Below are 23,984 nucleotides of genomic sequence, written 5' to 3' on the forward strand. Positions count from 1 at the left end.
ATTCCCCCTCTCCCTGCTCCGGGACTCGGGATTCCCCCTCTCCCTGCTCTGGGACTCGGGATTTCCTCTCTCCCTGCTCCGAGACTCGGGATTCCCCCTCTCCCTGCTCCGGGACTCGGGATTCCCCCTCTCCCTGCTCCGGGACTCGGGATTCCCCCTCTCCCTGCTCTGGGACTCGGGATTCCCCCTCTCCCTGCTCTGGGACTCGGGATTCCCTCACTCCGCTCCAGGATTGCTAAAGTGAGAGCATAAAAAGAGAGGAAAGACAAGGAATAGTCTCCAGGTGGACCTTGCTACTCTGCCGCCATTTTGCCAGATGAAACGGTTGAGAGTCTTTGGAATTCCTTTCCTACAAAGGCAGTAGATACAGAATCTTTAAATCTTACGAAGACAGAGAGAGATAGAGTCTTGAAAATCAAGGGCATGAAAGGTTATCGGGGAAATGCAGGAGCGTAGAGTTGAGTTTAAGATCAGATCAGCTCTGGTCTTATTGGACGGTGGAGCAGGTTTGAAGGGCTGTGTGACCTATTCTTGTTTCTTGTTTGTGTGTTTGAACGTGCGATCTCCAGACTCTTCCACAGGTGAGGAGGGTAAGCTTGAAGGAACAGGGAGATGGGATCATTGGAGGCCTGAACATTCCTTGGACCTCTCAACACCAGCTCTGACCATTCCTGACAAAGTACTTTCATGAACGAACATTCTCCATTTTGAACAGTCACAAGCCAGGGTCTCAAACAAGTCAGCGGGAATGTTTGACCTCTTTCACAGAGGCTTTGAGGATGTCCCGAAGTCACCTCCACTGTTCTCCTGGGAGTCTGCCATCCAATATGACTGAGTTGAGCAGTTGCTACAGGGAATCTGGTGTTGGGTAACAGCAGTCATGGGTGAGGTAATGGCTTCATGGTATTATCGCGGGACTGAAGTATAGCTGATGTTCTGTGGATCAGAGTTCAAATCCAACCTTGGCAGATGATGGAATTTGAATTCAATAAAGAATCTAGAATTAAAGGTCTGCTGATGACAGTGAAACTATTGTCAATTGTTGGGAAAGTCTCTTGTTCCTTTATAGGGTCATAGTCACAGAAATGTACAGCATGGAAACAGACCCTTCGGTCCAACCTGGCCATGCCGACCAGATATCCCAACCCAATCTAGTCCCACCTGCCAGCACCCGGCCCATATCCCTCCAAACCCTTCCTATTCATATCCCATCCAGCTGCCTCTTAAATGTTGTAATTGTACCAACCTCCACCACTTCCTCTGGCAGCTCATTCCATACATGTACCACCCTCTGCGTGAAAAAGTTGCCCCTTAGGTCTCTTTTATATCTTTCCCCTCTCACCCTAAACCTATGCCCTTTAGTTCTGGACTCCCCAACCCCAGGGAAAATACTTTGCCTATTTACCCGATCCATGCCCCTCATAATTTTGTAAACCTCTATAAGGTCACCCCTCAGCCTCTGACGCTCCAGGGAAAACAGCCCCAGCCTGTTCAGCCTCTCCCTATAGCTCAAATCCTCCAACCCTGGCAACATCCTTGTCAATCTTTTCCTAACCCTTTCAAGTTTCACAACATCTTTCCGATAGGAAGGAGACCAGAACTGCGTGCAATATTCCAACAGTGGCCTAACCAATGTCCTGTACAGCCGCAACATGACCTCCCAACTCCTGTACCCAGTACTCTGACCAATAAAGCAAAGCATACCAAATGCCTTCTTCACTATCCTATCTACCTGTGACTCCACTTTCAAGGAGCTATGAACCTGCACTCCAAGGTCTCTTTGTTTAGCAACACTCCCTAGGACCTTACCATTAAGTGTATAAGTCCTTCTAAGATTTGCTTTCCCAAAATGCAGCACCTCGCATTTATCTGAATTAAACTCCATCTGCCACTCCTCAGCCCATTGGCCCATCTGATCCAGATCCTGTTGTAATCTGAGGTAACCCTCTTCGCTGTCCACCACACCTCCAATTTTGGTGTCATCTGCAAACTTACTAACTGTACCTCTTATGCTCACATCCAAATCATTTATGTAAATGACAAAAAGTAGAGGACCCAACACCGATCCTTATGGCACTCCACTGGTCACAGGCCTCCAGTCTGAAAAACAACCCTCCACCACCACCCTCTGTATTCTACCTTTGAGCCAGTTCTGTATCCAACTGGCTAGTTCTCCCTGTATACGATGAGATCTAACCTTGCTAATCAGTCTCCCATGGGGGGCCTTGCCGAACGCCTTACTGAAGTCCCTATAGATCACATCTACTGCTCTGCCCTCATCAATCCTCTTTGTTACTTCTTCAAAAATCTCAATTTCCCATACACAAAGCCAAGTTAACTATCCCTAATCAGTCCTTGCTTTTCCAAATACATGTATATCCTATCCCTCAGGATTCCCTCCAAAACTTTGCCCTGAGGTCAGGCTCACCGGTCTATAGTTCCCTGGCTTGTCTTTACCGTCCTTCTTAAACAGTGGCACCACATTTGCCAACCTCCAGTCTTCCGGCACCTCTCCTGAAACTATTGATGATACAAATATCTCAACAAGAGCCCCAGTAATCACTTCCCTAGCTTTTCACAGAGTTCTCGGGTACACCTGATCAGGCCCTGTGGACTTATCCTCCTTTAACCATTTCAAGACATCCAACACTTCCTCCTCTGTAATCTGGACATTAGGGGAAGAAATTTGTCATCCTTACCTGGTCAGGTCTACATGTGACTCCAGACATATAGCAAAATGGATGACTCTTAACTGCCCTCTGGGCAATTAGGGAGGGAGAATAAATGCTGACCTAGCCAGCAACACCCACACCTGGATACTGGGACAGGAAGCTGCACTGGACCACCTTTCCTGGGACAGGAAGCTGCTGTTGGACCACCTTTCTGGGAAGGAAGTTGCTGCTGGACCACCTTTCCTGGGACAGGAAGCTGCTGTTGAACCACCTTTCCTGGGACAGGAAGCTGCTGTTGGACCACCTTTCCTGGGACAGGAAGTTGTTGTTGGACCACCTTTCCTGGGACAGGAAACTGCTGTTGGACCACCTTTCCTGGGACAGGAAGCTGTTGTTAGACCACCTTTCCTGATTTGAAGGAAGTTGGGGAGGTACCATTGATGGTACCTTTCCAGGATTTGGAGGTGTCTGTTGGACATTGCCTCATTCTCCAAAGTCCATAAAGTGAAGTAGCCATCATCCCTGAGGACCACTAGGTTGCACTCCCATTAGAGAGAGAGAGAGAGAGATGATGGGTGGTGATTTTACCTGAGGGTCACCATGCTTCAGGCACAGGGATCACTCTTCACCACGATCTTACTCTCAAACTTGAGATTCTAGAATTGTTATTTATTCCGTGATGTGGGCATCACTAGCTGGGCCAAGCATTTATTACCCGTCCCTAATTGCCCCTTGAAAAGATCGCGATGAGCTTCTTCCTTGAACCATTGCAGTCCTTCCTCATGATGAAGGACATGTCATGTGACAAAGTGTTGCTGTCTCTGGGTCTGTACTCGATGGAGTTTAGAAGGATGAGGGGGATCTGACTGAAACTCACAGAATACTGGGAGACCTGGATAGAGTGGATATGGAGGAGATGTTTCCATTAGTAAAAGAAACTCAGATCCGAGGGCATAGCCTCAGAGTGAAGGGATGACCCTTTAGAATGGAGGTGGGGAGAAATGTCTTCAGCCAGAGGGTGGGGAATCTATGGAATGCGTTGCCACAGCAGGCTGTAGAGCCAAGGCATTGAGTGTATTTAAAACAGACGTAGCTAGGCTCTTGATAAGGGAATCAAGGATTACAGGGAGAAGGTCGGAGAATTGGCTTTGAGAGAGAGTGTCCCAGTGTTTAATGGTGAGGGGAAGCTAGGAGACTGAGGCTGGTGTTGGCAGTGTGGTTCGGTGTAAGGGAGTAAGTACAGATGCTGAGTATGTGGGGGTTTGGGGTCAGTGTGAGTGATCTGAAAAGAATGTTACTCAATCAACCAGGAAATGGAACTTGTCCTCAAAGGGTTTAAGTCTGTCTGATATCGATGCAACAACTCTCCTGGTTTCACATGGTTTACTGGAACTCTTCCTAATCTCCCCCCCCCCCCCCCCCCCCCACCCCAACTAAAGCTGCTCTGACTCTGTTTCAATGCAGGACCATGCGACAGAAGAGTTTTTAATTGCCTTGGACAAAGATTTCAAGTATGGCCAAAGTTTCTATATGGTTATGAATGAAATGATGAAGGAAGCGATTTTACAGGTAAGCGATTCTCTTTAACACAGAGCCTGGGGCAGGGGATTCCATTCCATTTCCGGTCTGTTCCATCTCTCCATGTGATCATTGCTCATCTGGGTCCACCACCTGGTGTCCTTTCTGTTAGGCATGTCTCTGAAATCTATCAATCTCAGATTACAAAACATTAATCGAGCTCATTTCTGTGGGAGAGTCCCATATTTCTGCAATGCTTTTTGCAAAGAAGTTTAACCTAATTTCTCAACTGAATGGTTTTTGTGTTAAGGTTATGTCCCACTGCCCTGCACTCCCCCCAGCAATGGGAATAGTTTCTCTTATTTTTTTTTATTCACTCATGGGCGGTGGGGCTGGGCCATCCCTAGTTGCCTTCGAGAAGGCGTTCAAAGTCAAAAGTGTGGCACTGTAAAAACACAGCAGGTCAGGCAGCATCCAAGGAGCAGGTGAGTCGAAATTCAGGGAATGTCCTGATGAAGGGCTTATGCTCAAAACGTCAACTTTCCTGCTCCTCAGATGCAGCCTGACCTGCTGTGTTTTTCCAGTGCCACACTTTTGACTCTGATCTGCAGTCCTCACTTTCTCCTTTGAGAAGATGGTGGTGAGCTGTCTTCTTGAACTGCCACAGTCCACTGCAGGGAACGGGTTAACTCTGAAGTGAAATTTGGCTATTGGTGCCATAACTGGTATAAGGGTGAAGGAGGGGTGGGAATGGTGCATTGGCTCAAAATGTGGTTGGTACTTGTCACAGAGAAAAGAAAGAGCAAATTGAACTATTTGTGGTCCTTAATTTCTGCTCATAATGGAGGTGATGTTTAATTTGTTATTATTACTATTCGATTTTTTCTTTATTCATTTTCACTTTAACATCGGCCAAACTTTTACATAGTTACCAAACCCTGATTGTGAACCTCAATTTAAAACTGACCCATCGCAAATTCTTTTTGGTTGAAAAAAAAATAGAGTTTTTCGATGTATTCAATATCCAGAGGTGGGGTGGGGTGGGGTGTGGAGGAGTGGGGAGCGATGGGGTGGGGTGTGATGGGGTGCGGTTGGGTGGGGAGGGGTGGGGTGGAGTGTGGAGGGGTGGGGAGGGATGGGGTGGGGTGGGGTGGGGTGAGGTGTGGAGGGGTGGGGAGGGGTGGGGTGAGGTGTGATGGGGTGCGGTTGGGTGGGTGGGGAGGGGTGGGGTGGGATGTGGAGTGGTGGGGAGGGATGGGGTGGGGTGTGATGGGGTGCAGTTGGGTGGGGAGGGGTGGGGTGGGGTGTGGAGGGGTGGGGAGGGATGGGGAGGGGTGGGGAAGGGAAGGTGGGCTTGAGGGATTGTGAAACACACAAACATACAAAACTGTCTATAGCTCTCTAGATGTAGTTGGACAATTGTTTGGATAGAAATAATGTGCAAGGATTGGAGGAGGGGGAGAAATGGAAGGTTAACATTTGGGAATGATATTTAGCTGAACAGCCAGTGTAGACACGATGGTCTCCATCTCCACTGTAAAATATCTGATTCTGTCTGGCATTCAGGCTCTGTACTAACACTTCCTTATTCCTTTATTTCATTTTCTTTGCAGTAAATGAGATAACATTAAACCTTCTAATCCTTTGCTCTCCCTATACACTACCTTTGTATTCATTGATCAGGACTTCCACATCCCTCTGCTCTACAGAGTTCTGCAATCTCTCCCCATTTACATTGATTTTTATTCAAGATTGTTCTTAGGTTAAATATCCCTTGGCTTGTTCCTGTTCTAGGTGTGAATTCAGACTGTGCTTCACATATACCTGCCTCACATGGGCAGCACGGTGGCTCAGTGGTTAGCACTGCTGCCTCACAGCGCCAGGGTCCCAGGTTTGATTCCAGCCTTGAGCGACTGACTGTGTGGAGTTTGCACATTCCCCCCGTGTCTGCGTGGGTTTCCTCCGGGTGCTCCGGTTTCCTCCCATGGTCCAAAGATGTGCAGATTAGAATGGATTGGCCAGGCTAAATTGCCCGTAGTGTTCAGGGGGATGGATTAGTCATTAAAATGTCAGGTGGTGGTTTTGGTTTGGTTGGAGGGTTGGTGCAGATTTGATGGGCAGTAGGGCTGCTATCTGCACTGTAGGGATTCTAAATACCTGCTTACATCCCTTTATTATGTGTTCCAAGAACAAATTAATGAGCTAACTCATTGCACTGATAGTTTTAAAATGATTGCATCCCATTGATTCAAGGTTTTTAAAAGTACTAATGAACTAGTGATGAGTAAGTGAATGTCTCAAGACTCTTGGAACATATCCTTTGATATATAAGCTAGCATCCAAGTTCCGTGAATAATGGGGAAGGCAAATGGGACTGTTGGCCTTTATTTCAAAGAGAATGGAGTGTAGGACCATGGGGCTTTTTACTCAAACTGCACAAAGTACTAATCAGACCACAGCTGGAATACTGTGAACACTTTTGGTCCCGCATCTAAGGAAAGATGTACTGACATTGGAGCCAGTCCAGAGAAAGTTCACTCATTGATCCCAGGCATGTAGACACTATCTAATGAGGAGAGATTGATTTTTTGCACCTGTAATAATTAAAACATAAAAACATAAGACCTAGGAAGAGGAAGAGGCCATTCAAACCCTCAAGTTTGCCCTGCCATTGAATACCATCGTGCCTGATCTCATGTCAGCCTCAACTCCACTTTCCCTCCCATTCCCTGGCACCTTCCCCTGCCACTGCAAGTGGTGTAAAACCTGCACCCACACCTCCCTCTACAACTCCGTCCAAGACCCCAAAGCATCCTTACAAATCCGGCAGAGATTTTCCTACACATCCAAGCAGCTAATCGACTGTGTCCGCTCCTCTACATTGGGGACACAGGACGCAAACTTACAGAATGTTTCAGGGAACATCTCTGGGACACACAAGCCCAACAATCCCAACGCCCTGTGGCTGAACACTTCAACTCCTCCTCCCACTCCACCAGGAACATGCAAATCTTGGACCTCCTCCATCCAAATCCAAGCCACCTGTTGTCTGGAGGACGAATGCCTCATCTTCTGCCTTGGGACCCACCAATCACATGGCATCATCGTCAACTTCACCAGTTTCCTCATCTCTCCTCTCACCACCTCATTCCAGATCCAACCCTCCAACTCGGCACCGCTCTCTTGAACTGTCCCACCTATCCATCATCCTTCCCACCTATCCGCTCTACCCTCCCCTCCGATCTATCATCATCACCGCCCACCTTCATCTACCTATCGCTTTCCCAGCTACCTTGCCCTGAGCCCCAACACAACACCTCTATTTATCTCTCAGTTCCATTACACCCCATACATTCCTGGGGTAATACCTGAAACATTGACTCTCCTGCTCCTCGGATGCTGCCTGACCTGCTGTGCTTTTCCAGCACCACACTCTTTGACCCTGATCTCCAGCATTCCTCACTTTCTCTCACTCTCCGTAACCCTTCAACCCATTACTAATTAAAAACATATTTCCTCAAATTTACTCAATGTCCCAGCATCCATCACCCTCTGAGGTAGTGAATTCCATAGATCCATGACCCTTTGAGAGGTAAATGAAAGCTGATCTTATTAAAACAAACAAAATTCTGAGGGGACTTGACGGGGAGATGCTTAGACATATAGAGATAGAAAAGTACAGCACAGAACAGGACCTTCGGCCCATGAAGTTGTGCTGAGGATTATTCCTAGTCTAAAATAAAATGACCTAACCTATGCAGCCCTTGATTCACTGCTGTCTATGTGCATGTCCAATAGCTGCTTAACTGTCCCTAATGACTCTGCTTCCACCAGCACAGCTGGCAACGCATTCCACGCATTCACAACTCTCTGTGTAAAGAACCTACTTCTAACGTCTCCTCTATACCTTCCTCCTAACACTTTAAAACTATGACCCCTTGTGGCAGTCAATCCTGCCCTGGGGAAAAGTCTCTGGCTATCCACTCTATTCATGCCACTCATTACCTTGTACACCTTGATCAGGTCAGCTCTCTTCCTCCTTCTTTCCAAAGAGAAAAGTTTGAGTTTAGTCAACCTCTCTTCATAAGACAAGCCCTCCAGTCCAGGCAGCATCCTGGTAAACCTTCTTTGCACCCTTTCCAAAGCCTCTGTATCTTTCCTATAAGAGGGCAACCAGAACTGGACACAATATTCCAAGTGTGGTCTCACCAGGATTTTGTAGAACTGCAGCAAAACCTCGCGGCTCTTAAATTTGATCCCCCTTTTAATGAAAGTCAGAACACCATAGGCTTTCTGAACAACCTATCCACTTGGGTGGCAACTTTGAGGGATCTATGCACTTGAACACCAAGATTCCTCTGTTCCTACACACTGCCAAGAATCCTGTCTTTAATCCTATATTCAGCACTCACGTTTAACCTTACAAAATGCATCACTTCGCATTTGTCCAGGTTGAACTCCATCTGCTATTTCTCAGCCCAGCTCTGCATCCTGTCTATGTCACGCTGCAGCCTGCAATAGCCCTTGATACTATCAACAACACCTCCAACCTTTGTGTCATCTGCAAATTTACTAACCCATCCCTCAATCTCCTCATCCAAGTCATTTATTAAAACTACAAAGAGCAGAGGCCCAAGAACAGAGCCCTGCAGGACCCCACTCATCACTGACCTCCAGGCAGAATACTTTCAGACTACAACCACTCTCTGCCTTCTATCAGCCAACCAATTCTGAATCCAAACAGCCAAATCTCTCTGTATCTCATACCTCCTGACTTTATGAATGATCCTATCATGGGGAACCTTATCAAATGCCTTGCTGAAGTTCATATACACCACACCTACTGCCTGACCTTCATCAACCTGTCTCATCACCTCCTCAAAGAACTCAATAAGATTTGTAAAGCATAGCCTGCCCCTCACAAAGCCATGCTGACTGCCTTTAATCATGCTATGCTTTTCCAAATATTCATAAATCCTATCCCTTAGAATTTATTCCAAAGCTTTGCTGACCACAGACGTAAGACTGGCTGGTCTGTAATTGCCAGGAATTTCCCTATTACCCTTCTTGAAAAGAGGAACAATATTCCCCTCCTTCCAATCCTCCAGTACAACTTCCATGGAGAATGAAGAAACAAATATGTTCGCCACCAGCTTAACAACCTCCTTTTCCCTTCCCAGAGCAACATCGGATAAATCTGGTCTAGCCCTGGAGCCTTATCAATCTTAATATTTGCCAAAATTTCTAGCACATCAACTTCATCAATCCTGAGCTGTTCAAACCTGTTTTCCAGCTCCTCAAAGTTCTCATTCACAACAAGGTCCCTTTCCTTAGTGAAAACCAAAGCAAGAAACTCTTTTAGGGTTTTCCCCTATCTGCGCAGACTCCATGGACAAGTTCCCTACACTATCCCTGACCAGCCCCACCTTCTCCCTGATCATTCTCTTATTCCTCACGTATGAGTAAAATGCCTTTGGGTTCTCCCTAATCCTTCCGGCCAAGCCTTTTTCATGCCCCCTCCTGGCTCTCCTCAGTCCATTTCTGAGCTCCTTTCTAGCAAGCCTGTAATCCTCTCAAGCTGTGCTAGATCCTTGCTTCCTCCACCTTACATAAGCTGCCTTCTTCCTTTTGACAAGAAGCTCCTCTGTTCTTGTCATCCAAGGCTCCTTGATCTTACCTCTTCTTGCCTGTCTCAGAGAAACAAATTTATGCATCACTCACAACTGCTTCTTAAACAGTCTCCACACATCTGTCGTGCCCTTTCTGTGGAACAATTGCTCCCAGTCTGTACTTCCCAACTCCTGTCTGATATCGTCATAATTTTCTTTGTCCCAATTAAATATCTTCCCATGGTAACTGCTCCTTTCACTCTGCATGGCTATGGTAAATGTGAGGCAGTTATGGTCACTGTCACCAAAGTGCTCTCCCACCGCAAGATCTGACACCTGTCCTGGCTCATTGCCGAACACCAAATCCAAAATGGCCTCTCCCTCATTGGCCTGTAATACTGAGTAAGGAAACCCTCCTGAACACACCTGACAAAAACAGGTCCATCCAAACCATCTGCACTGAGGAGGTTCCAGCTGATATTGGAAAATCTGCATTTTTCCAAAATCTGCCTGCCTATGAGTTCTTTGATCTCCCTACTGCTATTGGGGGGTCTGTAGAAAACCCCCAGTGTGGTTGCTGTTCCCTTGCTGTTCCTAACTTCCACCCATACTGATTCGGTAGTCAAACCTTCCTCGACAACCTTTATATCTGCAGCTGTGACACACTCTCTGATTAGTAATGCTACACCCCCCCCACCCCCCATTCTTTTTAAACGTTCTAAACCCTGGAACATCTAGCAACCATTCCTGCCCCCGTGAAACCCATGTCTCCGTTATGGCCACAATATCATAGCCCCATGTATTAATCCATGCTCTAAGTTCATCACTCTTATTTCTGACACTCCTCGCGTTAGGGCAGACACACTTTAACCGATCCCTTTGTTTCATCACATAAAAGACTTCCCTGTTAGATTCACAACGTCCTGTCACTGCCCTATCTATAACTAGCCCCCTCTCAGCTGTGTAGCTCTGGTTCCCATCCCCCAGCCAAACTAGTTTAAACCCTCCCAGAAGATTGTTTCCCCCGGTGAGAGAGTCTCGGATCAGAGGGCATCAGGACTAGACTCAGGGCACACACAATTAAGACAGGGTGAGGTTGAATTTCTTCTCTCAGAGGGGAGTAAATCTGTGGAATTTTTTACTGCAGAGAGCTGTCAAGGCTAGGTCATTCAGTATATTCAATGCTGAGAGAGATATTTTTAATCAGGAAGGGAATTGAGAGTTATGGGAAAAAGGTGGGAAAGTGGAGTTGAGGATTATCGGACATTAAACTTAAAAGGCTAGGCGGGAGTTTTGGAGGCTGAGGGGTGATTTTATAGAGATTTATAAAATCACGAGGGACCATGGATAGTGTGAATAATTAAGGTTTTTTCCCCCAGAGTGAGGGAGTCCAAAACTAGAGGACATAGGTTCAAGGTGAGAGAGGCAAGATTTAAAAGGAATGCAAGGAGTATATTATTCACCCAGAGTGAGCTGCCAGATGAATTGGTGGAAGCTGGTACAATTACAATGTTTTAACAGCATCTGGATGGATACTCGAATAGGAAGAGTTTAGAGGGATATGGGCCAAGTGCTGGCAAATGGGCCGAGATTAATTTAGGATATCTTGTTGGCATGGACGAACCAGACTTAAGGGTCTGTTTCCATGCTGTACATCGCAATGACTCTATCAGCCATGATCTTGTGGTCATGGTTTGGAGGTGCTGGTGTTGGACTGGGGTGTACAAAGTTAAAAATCACACAATCCCACGTTATAGTCCATCAGATTTATTTGGAAGCACTAGCTTTCAGAGCGCTGCCCCTTCATCAGGTGGTTGTGCAGAATGAGATTATAAGACACAGAATTCATAGCCAAAGTTACAGTGTGATGTAACTAAATTATATATTGAAAAAGACCTGGATTGTTTGTTAAGTCTCTCATCTTTTAGAATGACTATGTTGGTTTCAGTTCTTTCATATATAAATCACAGAATATTTAAAAGTTACATTCTCAAGTGCATGAATCCATGTAAGATTCTGTAAATCCATTTTTTAGATTAGAATCAGCCTGACCATTGTGGCACAGACCGTCTCACCCAGGACAGCTCACACCTTAAATCTGGGCCGATATGACACCAATCGTTAAAGTTCACTTGAGAATGTAACTTTTAAAAAGTTCTGCGATTTACGTATGAAAGAACTGAAACTATGATCTTGTGGAATAGTGGAGCAGATACAGTGGCCTGAAAAGCCTACTTCTTCTCTGTCTTATGGTCTTATTTGATCACAAATTTGTATCATCGTTTCTAATTCTATTTCTCCGAGGCCCGTTTTAATATTCTGGCGTTGCCTTCTCTTCATTTGAATACCCATGTCTCAGTTTTGTCATTTTAACCATCTATCCTCAGCAAGCTCTTGGGAGAGAAAGTTCCGGACTTCCCACTGATCCTGGGGTTTTGTCATGTCTGCTGCTGTTGCTTAACTCCCTTGTGGTGGTCTCCTAAAAGATGAAAGGTTATGAAAAGGTCACTGAAATCGGCTATTTTTTAAAAATTACCTTTTTTTTCCTTGTAGTCATTAGAACAAAAAATGGAGATAAAGCCAAAGGAAGAGGAAGAGGAAGAGGAACTATTTATCAAAGAGCTGCAGTTTAAAGCCTGGATTGATTTGGGCAGTGGCGTTGAAATTGAGCAAGAAAAGGTTGAAGAATCACCAACTAAGGTTAAATATATCTTTCTTTTATTGGGCATCTTAAATGGGTGAGCAGACTCGAAACAGATGATGTTTTACACAAGATGTGTGAGTGACACACTTTATTGGGAAGAATGAAGAGAAACAGTCCAGGTAAAAAGTGAGGTCTGCAGATGCTGGAGATCAGAGCTGAAAATGTGTTGCTGGTTAAAGCACAGCAGGTCAGGCAGCATCCAAGGAACAGGAAATTCGACGTTTCGGGCCAGAGCCCTTCATCAGGAATCCTGATGAAGGGCTCTGGCCCGAAACGTCGAGTTTCCTGTTCCTGAGAAACAGTACAAGTCAAACATTACAGTTTTAATGAGATGCAAAGATATTGAGTCAAAACGTGTGGCGCTGGAAAAGCATTGCAGGTCAGGCAGTATCCAAGCATAAGCCCTTCATCAGGAATGTCAAAGATAGAGAGACTCATGTCAGAAAGGGGATTTTGGGAAGAAGGAGGTCTGTGAAAAGATGTTTCAGTTGGCTGGACAGGTTAACAAAGTTAGAGAAAAGCAGAATTCCATCCCTGAGGGCACTGTTGATCTGCTCACAGCATGTGAACAGCAGCAGTTCAAGAAGGAAGCTCACCACTACCTTCACAAGGGCAAATAGGGACGGGCAATAAATGCTGTTCAGCCAGCAATGCCCAGGTCCCACAAGTAAATGAAAAAATGTTCCTGCCCGTAACCAAGCTGTTCCAGTACAACTGCAGCACGGACATCTACCTGAAAACATGCAAAATTGCCCAGTACAGCCAAACCACAAAATTCTGTGTTATTCAGCCATTAGAGTTTGCACTGCTGCATGGGGCAGCATTTATTGACATCAGTGAGCTGGTTATTGCTGAGAAGGTGCTGCTAGATAGCTCTGTTGATGACACCTTCCATCAAAATTGTTCCGAATCTAGTTTCGCCAATTACCATCGGCCTAATTTGACTCTACATTCAATCATAGCCCTGCTCCAAACATGGGTAAAGGTCAAAGTGACTGGGTGTGGCTTCAAGGAGTGAAATCACTTGGAATCATGGTGGGGTAAGGGTCCCTGGTTAGAGTAATACCAAGATTAAAGGAAGATGATTGTTGTTTTTGGTGGAAAAATCTCTCAATCCTGGGGTATTCCTGCAAGATTTCCTCAACTTAGTGTCCTAGACCCAACCCTCCATCAAGAGGTCAGAAGTGAGATTGGTTGCAGATTGTGTTGTGTAAGTATTTTAAGACCCTGGAGCAAACTTGTGATGATGTCACACACAACTCTACATCCCTGAGCATAAATAGCACAGCATGGGCAGAGTCAGAATAGATTACCGGGTGTCATCACACGACAGTATATTAAACGACACATGATTATTCTACACTCAAGAGTATGCTTTAGTCTTAATGTATAATAAATAGTGTTATTCTAAGCTTGAAGGAAGTTCTTGTCAACACCTTCTTATCAATCAGTCTATCCTCGACACAAACACATAGCAAGGTTTCAAGCCATAAGCAGTCCATGTCCATGTGATGGAAGATCTGGACTGATAAGGAAGGGGTAAAACACTTGTGCCACACAAAACCAGTTAATTATCATCTCCAACAAGAAAGAATTTAGTGTGAGGCATGGTGGCTCGGTGGTTAGCACTGCTGCCTCACAGCACCAGGGACCCATGTTCCACTCTCAGACAATTGGCTGTGTGAAGTTTGCATGTTCTCCAGGTGTCTCCGCGGGGTTCCTCTGGGTGCTCTGCAGAGCAAAGATGTGCAGTTTTGGTATATTGGCCATGCTAAATTGCCCATAGTGTCCAAGGATGTGTAGGCTGGGTGGATTAGCCATGATAAATGCAGGGTTTTGAGGCTAAGGTTGGGAGTGGGAGGCTAGGTTTGGGTGGGATGCTGTTCAGAGGATCAGTGCAGACTTGATGGCCTCTTTCCACACTGCATAGAATCCCTACAGTGTGGAAGCAGGCCATTTGGCCCATCAGGTCCACATTGACCCTCCAAAAAACATTCCACCCAAACCCACCCCCCACTACCATATCCCCACATTTTCCACAGCCAACCCACATAACCTGCACATCTTTGGATTCTGGGAGGAAACTGGAGCACCCGGAGGAAACCCATGCCGACACAGGGAGAACATGCAAACTCCACACAGACAGTCACCCAAAGCTGGAATCAAACTTGAGTCCCTGGTGCTATGAGCCAGCTGTACTAACCACTGAGCCACCATGCCACCTGATTCTATAAATATCTCTCGTTGACACTTGCAACATCATCATCACTGAATCCCTCAACATCAGCATCTTCAGGTTACCATCAACAAATATATATCTGGACCACCCTTATAAATACTGTGGCTGCAAGAGCAGGCCAGAGACTGGGCACTTTGCAGTGAGTAACTCACCTCCTGATCCTACAAAGCCTGTCCATCATCTTCAAGACACTTGCTTGGATGAGTGCAGTTCTAAAGAATAGAGATGTTTGACACCACGCTGAATAAAACAGCCATGTTGTCCACACCCCAGACAGCACCTTATTCCCTCCCAGCACTACTGAAACATTGACAACAATATGTCCCACATCCAAGGTGTGCAGCAGCAACACAACAATGCTCCATCAACAGCACCTGGCAACACATGGCTTCTACCCACTTCCTTTTTTATTTATTCATGGGATGTGGGTATTGCAGGTATTTCCCCTTGAGAAGGGGGGGTGTGTGGTGAGCTACCTTCTTGAACCACTGCAGACCATATGCTGCAGGTAGAGTAACAAAGTCCTTAGGGAGGGAATTCAGGATTTCACCCAGCAACCCTGAAGGAATGGTGATATATTTCCAAATCTTGTGCATACCAGTGCTGTGGCGTTTACCTGTAACCCTGCTGCTGGGGCTATGAGTCTGCTGGTCAGGAAGTTCTGGGCTGTTTTTTTCTGTGCCAATTGTTATGAAGGTGTGGGTGTACTGTACCTTTAAGAGAATAAAAGCAGTGACAGCACCAAGTGTTCTCAATAAGATGCAAGGTAACATGTGCTTCAGCTACTGGGGCAGCTGGTTGCCTGGAAATGACAAAACAGATTCAAACTTGGCCAGTTTAAATCGTACTCCGAAAAATACCAAATTCTAATCAAGCTTGGATTGAGTGTATTGACAATCTTAAAAGCCAATAACATAATCTGATGCTTTGGGGGTATAAGACCAGGGAAAATTGAACAGTTGGGAGGAGAACTGCCACCAGACCAACAGATATAGATGGCTAGTCAGAACTCTCTGAGAAGTAATTGTCTAGAGAAGGAGTTTGCACAGAGAAAAACCTCAACACTGACCTGGGGAGAAAATCTACCGACGGAGATAAAAAGAAGATTTGACTGCTGGCTGGTTTTAAAATTTGAATTTTTCTGTAAATCTTAATTGGGAATTTTACCGGACTATTATTATAGAACGGAAGGTTAAGATAGGTTAGAGAAATGAATTGTAAATAATTGTTAGTTATTTATTCTTTGTTATACTTTAAGAAATAAAGTTGTTAATTTTTACTTTAAATAGTTCTTGGCCACTCAGAATTTTACAGATTACTGTATAGGATAAATCGTTTCTGTGTTGCTGATTTTAAATTAAGTAGGAGGATTTACCCCGTGTTGTAACAGTTTGGGGGCTCGGGCCCATGATTTGAACTGGTTTAGACAGATTTGAATAGATTTGGGGGTACAAAAACTCCCAGCAGATTTAAACACTTGCAGGTTAGTGTCCAAGATCTTTAAATAAAACATTGTAAGGCAAACCTTCACAAACCTTGCATTGGTGAGGCAATTTGTTTAATTTCGGTGACTTGTGGTTTGATTAATTTAAAAGTGAGGGAAGTGGCTCTTAAAATTGCTAAGAGGCTCTGGGATTTGAAGATGATTCTCAAGTTTGCCAAGAAAGTTTAGAAGGAAAGAAAAGGGCCATACTTTTAGAATTAACAAAAAAATTAGATTTAGGACAAAGGTAAAGCTGAAATTGTAAGGAAATTACTCAAACACTTCGGTGTATGCTAGAAGCAGGCAAGTTCAGTAGAGGTAGAAAAACATAAATTACAATTGAGTTAGAAGATAAATAAAGAGAGAGAGAGAGAGAAGAGAGAGAGAGAAGGTTCTTGGCTGTGCAAAGAGAGAGAGGGAGAAGAAAGGGAGAAAGAAAGAGAGAGAATTTTGAACTTGAGAAGTTGCGACTTAGTCAGCAAAGTCAAGTTAATAGGTTGGAGTTTAAAAGAAAAGGTAGTGATATGTATAAATATGTCAAAGCTCTGTCACATTTTGATGAGAAAGATGTTGAAGGTTTCTTTATTTAATTTGAAAAATTGGCTAGGCAGCAGGAATGATCCAAGGATTCATGGGTAATGCTATTTCAGACTAAACTGGAAGGCAGAGCTGGTGTGGTATTTGCTGCGATGTCAGGTGAGGGGTCAGGAGATTATGAAGAGGCTAAACAGGCTATTTTAAATGCTTATCAATTGGTACCAGAAGCACATAGACAGCGGTTCAGAAACACAAAGAAGGAACCAGGTCAGACTGATGCTGGGTTTGAAAGAATTAAACATATTCATTTTGATCAATGGGTGCATGCTTTGAAAATAGATGAGGCTCTATGAGAGATTATTTCTGCTGGAATAGTTTAAAAACTCACTTCCAGAGATGGTAAGAATTCACGTGGAGGAACGGAAAGTTCAGGAAATGAGAAGGGCGGCAGAATTAGCAGATGAGTACATGTTGTGCATAAGACAAGCTTCTGGCCAGAATGCCGTCCTGTGAGGGATAGAAGTTGAGAGAAGGGGAGATGCTACACTACGAAAGCAAGAGTAGAGAGCACTGGTAAGAATTTACCACAAGATAAAAAAGAAGCCCAAGAAGATGGACAGGAGGTGAAAGGCCTCAGGTGTTTCCACTGTAGTGCAGTAGGACACGTAAAAACACAGTGCTGGTTGTTAAAGAAAGGCATTGTGGGTAAAGATGTGGTAAAAGAAGCTAAGCCAGTGGCCTTAGTGAAGGTAGTAAAGGACACCCCAAGAAGAGCTGAGGAGCTGAGGAGCTGTAGGAGAGTGCACAGCTGAGGCTGGGGCTGGGTATGGAGTTAGTGCCTGATCTCTACAAAGAATTCACCTCTGTGGGTAAAGTTTACTCAGAAAGAACAGGCAGAGAAGTACAAGAAGTTATAATTTTGAGAGATACAGGATCTAACCAGTCACTGATAGTAAGAGATGAGCAAATATGCACTCTTTCTGATTTGTTAGCAGAGAGTGTGATAATGTTTGGGATAGATGGACAGAAATTTAGCGTTCCCCTATGTAAGATCAAGTTGGAGTGCCAACTCAAGACAAGGGAAGTTATAGTGGGAGTGATTGACAGACTGTCAGTTCCAGGGATTCAGTTTGTTCTTGGGAATGATTTGGCAGGATCCAAAGTTGGAGTGACACCCCTTGTTGTGGGGAAGCCCAAGGAAGACCAAGAAACTGAGGAGGTAAAACAGAAATATCCTGGCATCTTCCCTGGATACTGCGTGGTAACCAGATCCCACTATCATAAGTCACAGCACGACGCAAAAAGTAAAGAGAAAGGTGAGGAGTTGTGGTTCATTTAGCGGACACCCTGTTTGATGTAATGGTGCAGTAATAGGAGCATACTGTCAGGATTACCCGAATAATTGGGATATACATATCCCATTCGTATTGTTTGCCATTAGAGATGCCCCAAATGAACAGGCAGAGGGTAAGACAGAAGTGTTTAGTTCTGAAAGGCTAAGAGACTTGTAACAGCAAGACAAGATGATAAAAGAGATATCTGGATGTGTACTCTGAAAAGAGGCAGAGAATATTCCAGAAGTTTACTATCTGAAAGATAAAATCCTAAGATGGAAATGGAGACTACAGCAGGTTAGTGCAGAAGAGAAATGGGCCGTAGTGCACCAGATTGTGTTGCCAGTAGCATACAGACAGGAAGTGTTACGGTAGCACATAAGCTACCTGTAGGAGGTCACCTAGGGGTAGGAGAGACTCAGGCTAAGGTACAAAAACATTTTTATTGGCCTGGAATGCACAAGAATGTGGTTAACCTTTGCCGCACTCGTCATACATGCCCCAAATTGTAGGTTAGCCACAGGTGGGAATAAAACCAGCCCCTTTGCTGCCAATTCCTGCATTTGAAGTCCCTTTCACGTGGGTTATAATTGATTGAGTAGGTCCCCTCCTGAGAACTAAAAGTGGGAGCCAGCACTTGTTAACCATAATGGATGTGTCTACCTGATTTCCGGAGGCAGTTCCACTATGGAGTATCAAGGCAAAAAAGAAGATAGAGGAGTTAGCACCTTTCTTCACATGGAATGGGCTACCCAGAGAGATTCAGTTGGACCAAGGGTCAAATTTTACTGTGAGGCTGTTTAAGGAGGTTATGGATAGCTTAGGTATACAGCACTTTAAATCCAGTGTGTATCATCCTGAATCCCAGGGAGCTTTAGAAACTTGGCATCAGACCTTGACGACCATTTTGGGAGCATACTGTCAGGATTACCGGAATGATTGGGATAGACATATCCCATTCGTAGTGTTTGCCATTAGAGATGCCCCAAATGAATCTACTCAGTTCACTCCCTTTGAGTTAATATTCAATCATCAAGCGAGAGATGCTTTGAAATTAATTAAAGAAAAACTGATAGGACCAAAGACGGAGATCTCACACTTAGACTATGTATCGGAGATGAGGGAGCGACTAAATTAAGTTAGTGAGTTAGCTAAACAGCATCTAAAGAGGGCACAATGTAGATTGTAGCAGGTAGCAGATAAAAGCCCTGAGACTTGGATGTTTTCCCGAGGGGATGACATGTTAGTACTGTTACCAGTGATAGGAAATCCCTTCAAAGCCAGGTTTAGTAGTCCCTATCAAATTGAGAACAAGTTGAGTCAGGTGAACTATCTCGTTAAGATGCCAGACAGAAAAAAAGGTATCAGGTATGTCACATGAACATGTTGAAACTGTATTATACTAGAGAGAAAGAACTGGAGAAACAGGTGTTAGTTACTGCCCCACAGAGTGAGGAATCAAATCCAGATGATGTGGATTTTGATGTGCCTCAAAATAGATTTAAAAATGAAGAAGTCCTTGAGGTGTGGGATAGGTTAGTCAGATATCTGTCTCAGGAGCAGATAATGCAGTTGAAAGACTTGTTACTGCAGAATAAGGACATGTGTAAGAATCAGATGGGAAGGACGAATGCTATTGTACGTGAAGTAGACATTGGGAATACTGCTCTGATACAACAACACCTCTATCGACTTAATCCTTTCGAAGCCAGACAGGTCCAGATGAAGGTGGAGGCCATGCTCGATGAGGACACCATCGAACCAAGCCAGAGCGAGTGGAGTTCGCCGATCGTCTTAGTTCCCAAACCAGACAGGACTCAATGATTCTGCATGGATTATCAGAAGGTCAATACCGTTATAAAATCAGACTCATATCCAATTCCGAGACTGGGGGACTGTATCAAGAAAGTCGGACAAGCCAGTTACATCACCAAGTTAGACTTAATGCTTGGTTACTGGCAGGTACCTTTATCAGAGATGGTGAAAGTAAGTTCTGCATTTGTAACCCCAAATGGGCTGTATCAGTTTAAAGTGATGCCTTTGGAATGAAGAATGCACCCCCCAACATTCCAAAGACTCATGAATAGAGTTGTGGCTGGGTTTACAAACTGTGCGGTCTATTTGAATGATGTTGTGATCTTTAGTAAGTCCTGGGAAGACCACATGGTACAGTTGGCAGGGCTCTTTTAACGGCTACAAGAAGCAAAACTGGTGATAAACTTAAATAAAACGGAATTCGTGAAAGCAGAGGTGACGTTCTTGGGACATAACATCGGTCATGGAAAGTTGACCCTGCGGAATGAAAAGACGAAGGCCATCGAGGAATTTCCACGACCAACCTCGAAGAAAGAAGTGCTTCGATTCTTAGGACTCAGCAGATTCTATCGGAAGTTTGTTCCAAACTTCAGCAGTGACACCATTAACCGATTTGCTGAAGAAGAATACAAAGTTTCGGTGGACAGAACAATGCCAGGAGGAATTCGGCCAGTTGAAAACCATATTAACCACCAAACCAGTTCTAGCTAGACCAAACTTTTCAAAACCTTTTTAAAGTCGCCATCGATGTTAGTGACATTGGAGTTGGAACTGTACTCCTACATGGACTATAAGACCATACGAAACTCCATCAAGCCTACTCCGCCATTCAATAGGATCATGGTTGATCCAATGTTTCCCACATCCACTTTCCTGCCTTTATCTCATAATCCTTATTTCCCCGACCGATCAAGAATCTATCTATCTCAGCCTTAAGACTGTATTCATTCAGGAAAGCAGCTCATCACCACCTTTTCAATGATGGATGTCACGGTGGTTAGCATTACTGCCTCACAGTGTCAGGGACCCAGGTTTGATTGCCCCAGCCTCGGGTGACTGTCTGTGTGGAGTTTGCACATTCTCCCCGTGTCTGCAAGGGATTCCTCTGGATGCTCAGAGATGTGCAGGTTAGGTGATTTGGCCATGCTAAGTTGCCCTTAGAATGCAGGCTCGATGGATTGGACATGGGGACATGCAGATAGGGGAGGTGGGTCTGGGTGGAATGCCTTTCAGGAGGGTCGGTGCAGACTCAATGGGCCGAGTGGTTTGCTTCCAAACTAAGGGATTCGGTTACAATTAGGGATGTGATGCTCTTGTCCCTGGAATGAATATAAAAATAAACTTCTGACTTCCTCAATATTAGATAGAAAATGATGTGGCAAGTGTTTATAATTGAGTTGAAGGGAGTGGTGCTGGAAAAGCACAGCCAGTCAGGCAGCATCTGAGGAGGAGGAGTGTCAACATTTTGAGCATAAGCTGTTCATCCTGATGAAGTGTTTTTGCCTGAAACATCGATTCTCCTGCTCCTCAGATGCTGCCTGACCGACTGTGCTTTTCCAACACCACACTCTTCGACCCTGAGCTCCAGTATCTGCAGTCCTCACTTTCTCCAAGATGTTTGTAATCACTATTCTCTTCACTGCAGGTAAAAATTATGATTTCACGTGTCCGCAGAGAATTTGGGGCTCCTGTGTCCTTTGGTGATCGGAATGATGCTGAAATAAAGGACAGCTATGTGGAGTGCACGTCCTACCAGGACAAGAATTTCAGCATTAAGAAGCTGGAAAGGGATATCGGGATACAGGCTGTCTGCATTCTCCAGGAGAACAGCACACAAACGGAATGGTGAGTTAACTACCCTGACTAACCAGTGAGCTTCTAACCAGAATTAACCCATCAATGACATGAAGTTGGAATGGGGTGAGCTGGTGCAAACCGTTTACATGCACTTCCTACTCACATGAGCTTCAGTGACAGACGGTGACCCAGGAGAGAGTAGGTGCTCGTTTATGACTGGCACACGCTTAATGGGCTGAAGGGCCTTTCTCTGTGCCGCTGACCTTGATGACTCCATGGCAGACAACATTGTGTATGGTATCACTGTTGTAATGTTCGTGGACTAGAAATCTGAAATAATAATCCACAGGCAAAAAGTTCAAATGCTTGTCTCAGCAGCTGGGCAATTCTGCTAATTAAATACATTTGGAATGAAAGAAATGCCAGTATCTGTTGAGCATGTGGCAACTGGAGTATTGTAAAAACCCATCTGGTGCTTTAATCCCTTTAACATGGCTGTGGAATGCTACGTGACTCCAGATCCACAATATGTTTATTTCAGTGTGGTCAATTCTTAACCACTTTGCGAGTATCTTGCTTGTTGTAAACTCAAAATGGTCTAGAAAGTTGTTAAGAAACTGATTCATAGTAATAGAATCCTGACTGTGTGGAAGCAGGCCATTTGGCCCATCAAATCCACATTGATTCTCTGAAGACCATCCTGCCCAGACCCACCCCCATATCCTTGTAACTCTGCAGTTCCCATGGCTAATCTACCTCACCTATGCACCCCTGGTCACTTTGGGTAAATTTAGCACAGCCAATCTACCTTACCCTCACATTGTTGGACTGTGGGAGGAAATGGGAACACCTGGCGGAAACCCACGCAGACAGAGAGAGAACGAGGATAGTTGGGATGGGCAATTATTGCTGGTGTACCAGCAAAGGCCACATGGAATAAGTAAACTAAAATCCCAGAGATTAAAGGCAATTGGCTCAAAAAGCAGAGAGTGAGATGAGAAAAATTTAATGAACGCTTACACTTTGGAGCACACCGGACAATGGAAGCAGATAGAAGATGTTAGAGACAGTGGAGAGGAAAATGTGTTTCTGGGAAACACTTCAAATAATGTGGAGTGACTGGAAGGAGAGAATTGTTTTGGTTAGGAAATGTTAAGGGAGATTTAAGAGGAGTCACTATTTAATCCAAATCAGAAGGGGTTTGGAAGCAGTGAATGAAGAGAAACAGTTTCTAAGGTCATTGGTAAAGGAACTGGGGGGAAGGAGACATGCAAATTATTGTTTACGTAGTGACGTGTGATCTGGAATATGCAGCATGAAACTGTGATAGATTGAAGCATATACAATGATAGCTTCTAAAAAGGAAATTTAAGAAAAGTTTAGAAAAGAAACATTTTCAGGGTTGTGCGAACATCATGGCAGAGGGACAGTAGCTGGACAACCCTTTCAGATAGATAGGCACAGTGCTACACATCGCCTCAAGCATTGCTAACACAAGATACATTTTGTTATAACTTTTTGACTTGCACTCATCTGGACAATTTGCAAGAATATCACATCAAGGGGAGAGCCAACACTTATACTGCATGGGAGGAGAATGCTAATTAATTGGTTAGTGAGCTCTGATTGGTAGAGATTTAAAGAACTCCACAGAGATCTAGTATCCTATCACTAAGTTGCCCTTTATTCACATGGAAGGTCCTTGACACTGATCCAGCTCTCTCAGGGTGTCAGGATGTTGGATGCTCCTGTCAGCCAAGTCTCCCTGATTGGGCTGGATTAACAGCCCCAATCAGAGAACTTGTATTCTGTGAGGTCCACCTGGCTGACCTCATTACAATGACGACAGAGATGTTGCCATGAAAAATGCCCTATTAGCGCTGATTGACAGTTAACTGCCAGGCATTGTTTAAATTTTAAATCAAGCACGGTGACTGTAATTGTGTGGGTCACCCTGAGAAATGAATCAGTGAATGGCTGGCATCTATTTTGTTGAGTTCAACTGAGTGCAGGTGTGAGCACATGTTCTTTCTCTCTGCAAGGACCTCTCAAAATTTAAACTTAATGTTGATCTTGCTCTCAGTGCACCTTCTCTGCAGCCATAACATCGTATTCCTCGCTCTGTTCTGTTACCCCATGCACTTTGTATGGTATGATCGACATGTACTGCATGCAGAACAAAACTTTTCATTGTACCTAGGTACATGTGACAATAATAAACCAAACCAAATCAAGGAATCGGGCCCTGTATATTAATATTATGTAGTTTCCAGTAC

At 44.6% G+C, this 23,984-nt stretch overlaps 1 protein-coding gene across 1 annotated transcript in view; it reads left to right on the forward strand.

The window, feature by feature from the left end:
• The window catches only part of dnai3 (dynein axonemal intermediate chain 3), a 117,066-nt gene that overhangs the window by 10,913 nt on the left and 82,169 nt on the right, over positions 1-23,984 (forward strand). The window contains exons 3-6 of the mRNA XM_060829623.1: positions 4,137-4,241; positions 7,229-7,237; positions 12,353-12,499; positions 21,557-21,756. Coding sequence (XP_060685606.1) covers positions 4,137-4,241; positions 7,229-7,237; positions 12,353-12,499; positions 21,557-21,756 — 461 coding nt within the window. The remainder of the gene's footprint in view (positions 1-4,136; positions 4,242-7,228; positions 7,238-12,352; positions 12,500-21,556; positions 21,757-23,984) is intronic.

The sequence above is a fragment of the Hemiscyllium ocellatum genome, chromosome 9, assembly GCF_020745735.1.
Source record: "Hemiscyllium ocellatum isolate sHemOce1 chromosome 9, sHemOce1.pat.X.cur, whole genome shotgun sequence".
Lineage (NCBI taxonomy): Eukaryota > Metazoa > Chordata > Chondrichthyes > Orectolobiformes > Hemiscylliidae > Hemiscyllium > Hemiscyllium ocellatum.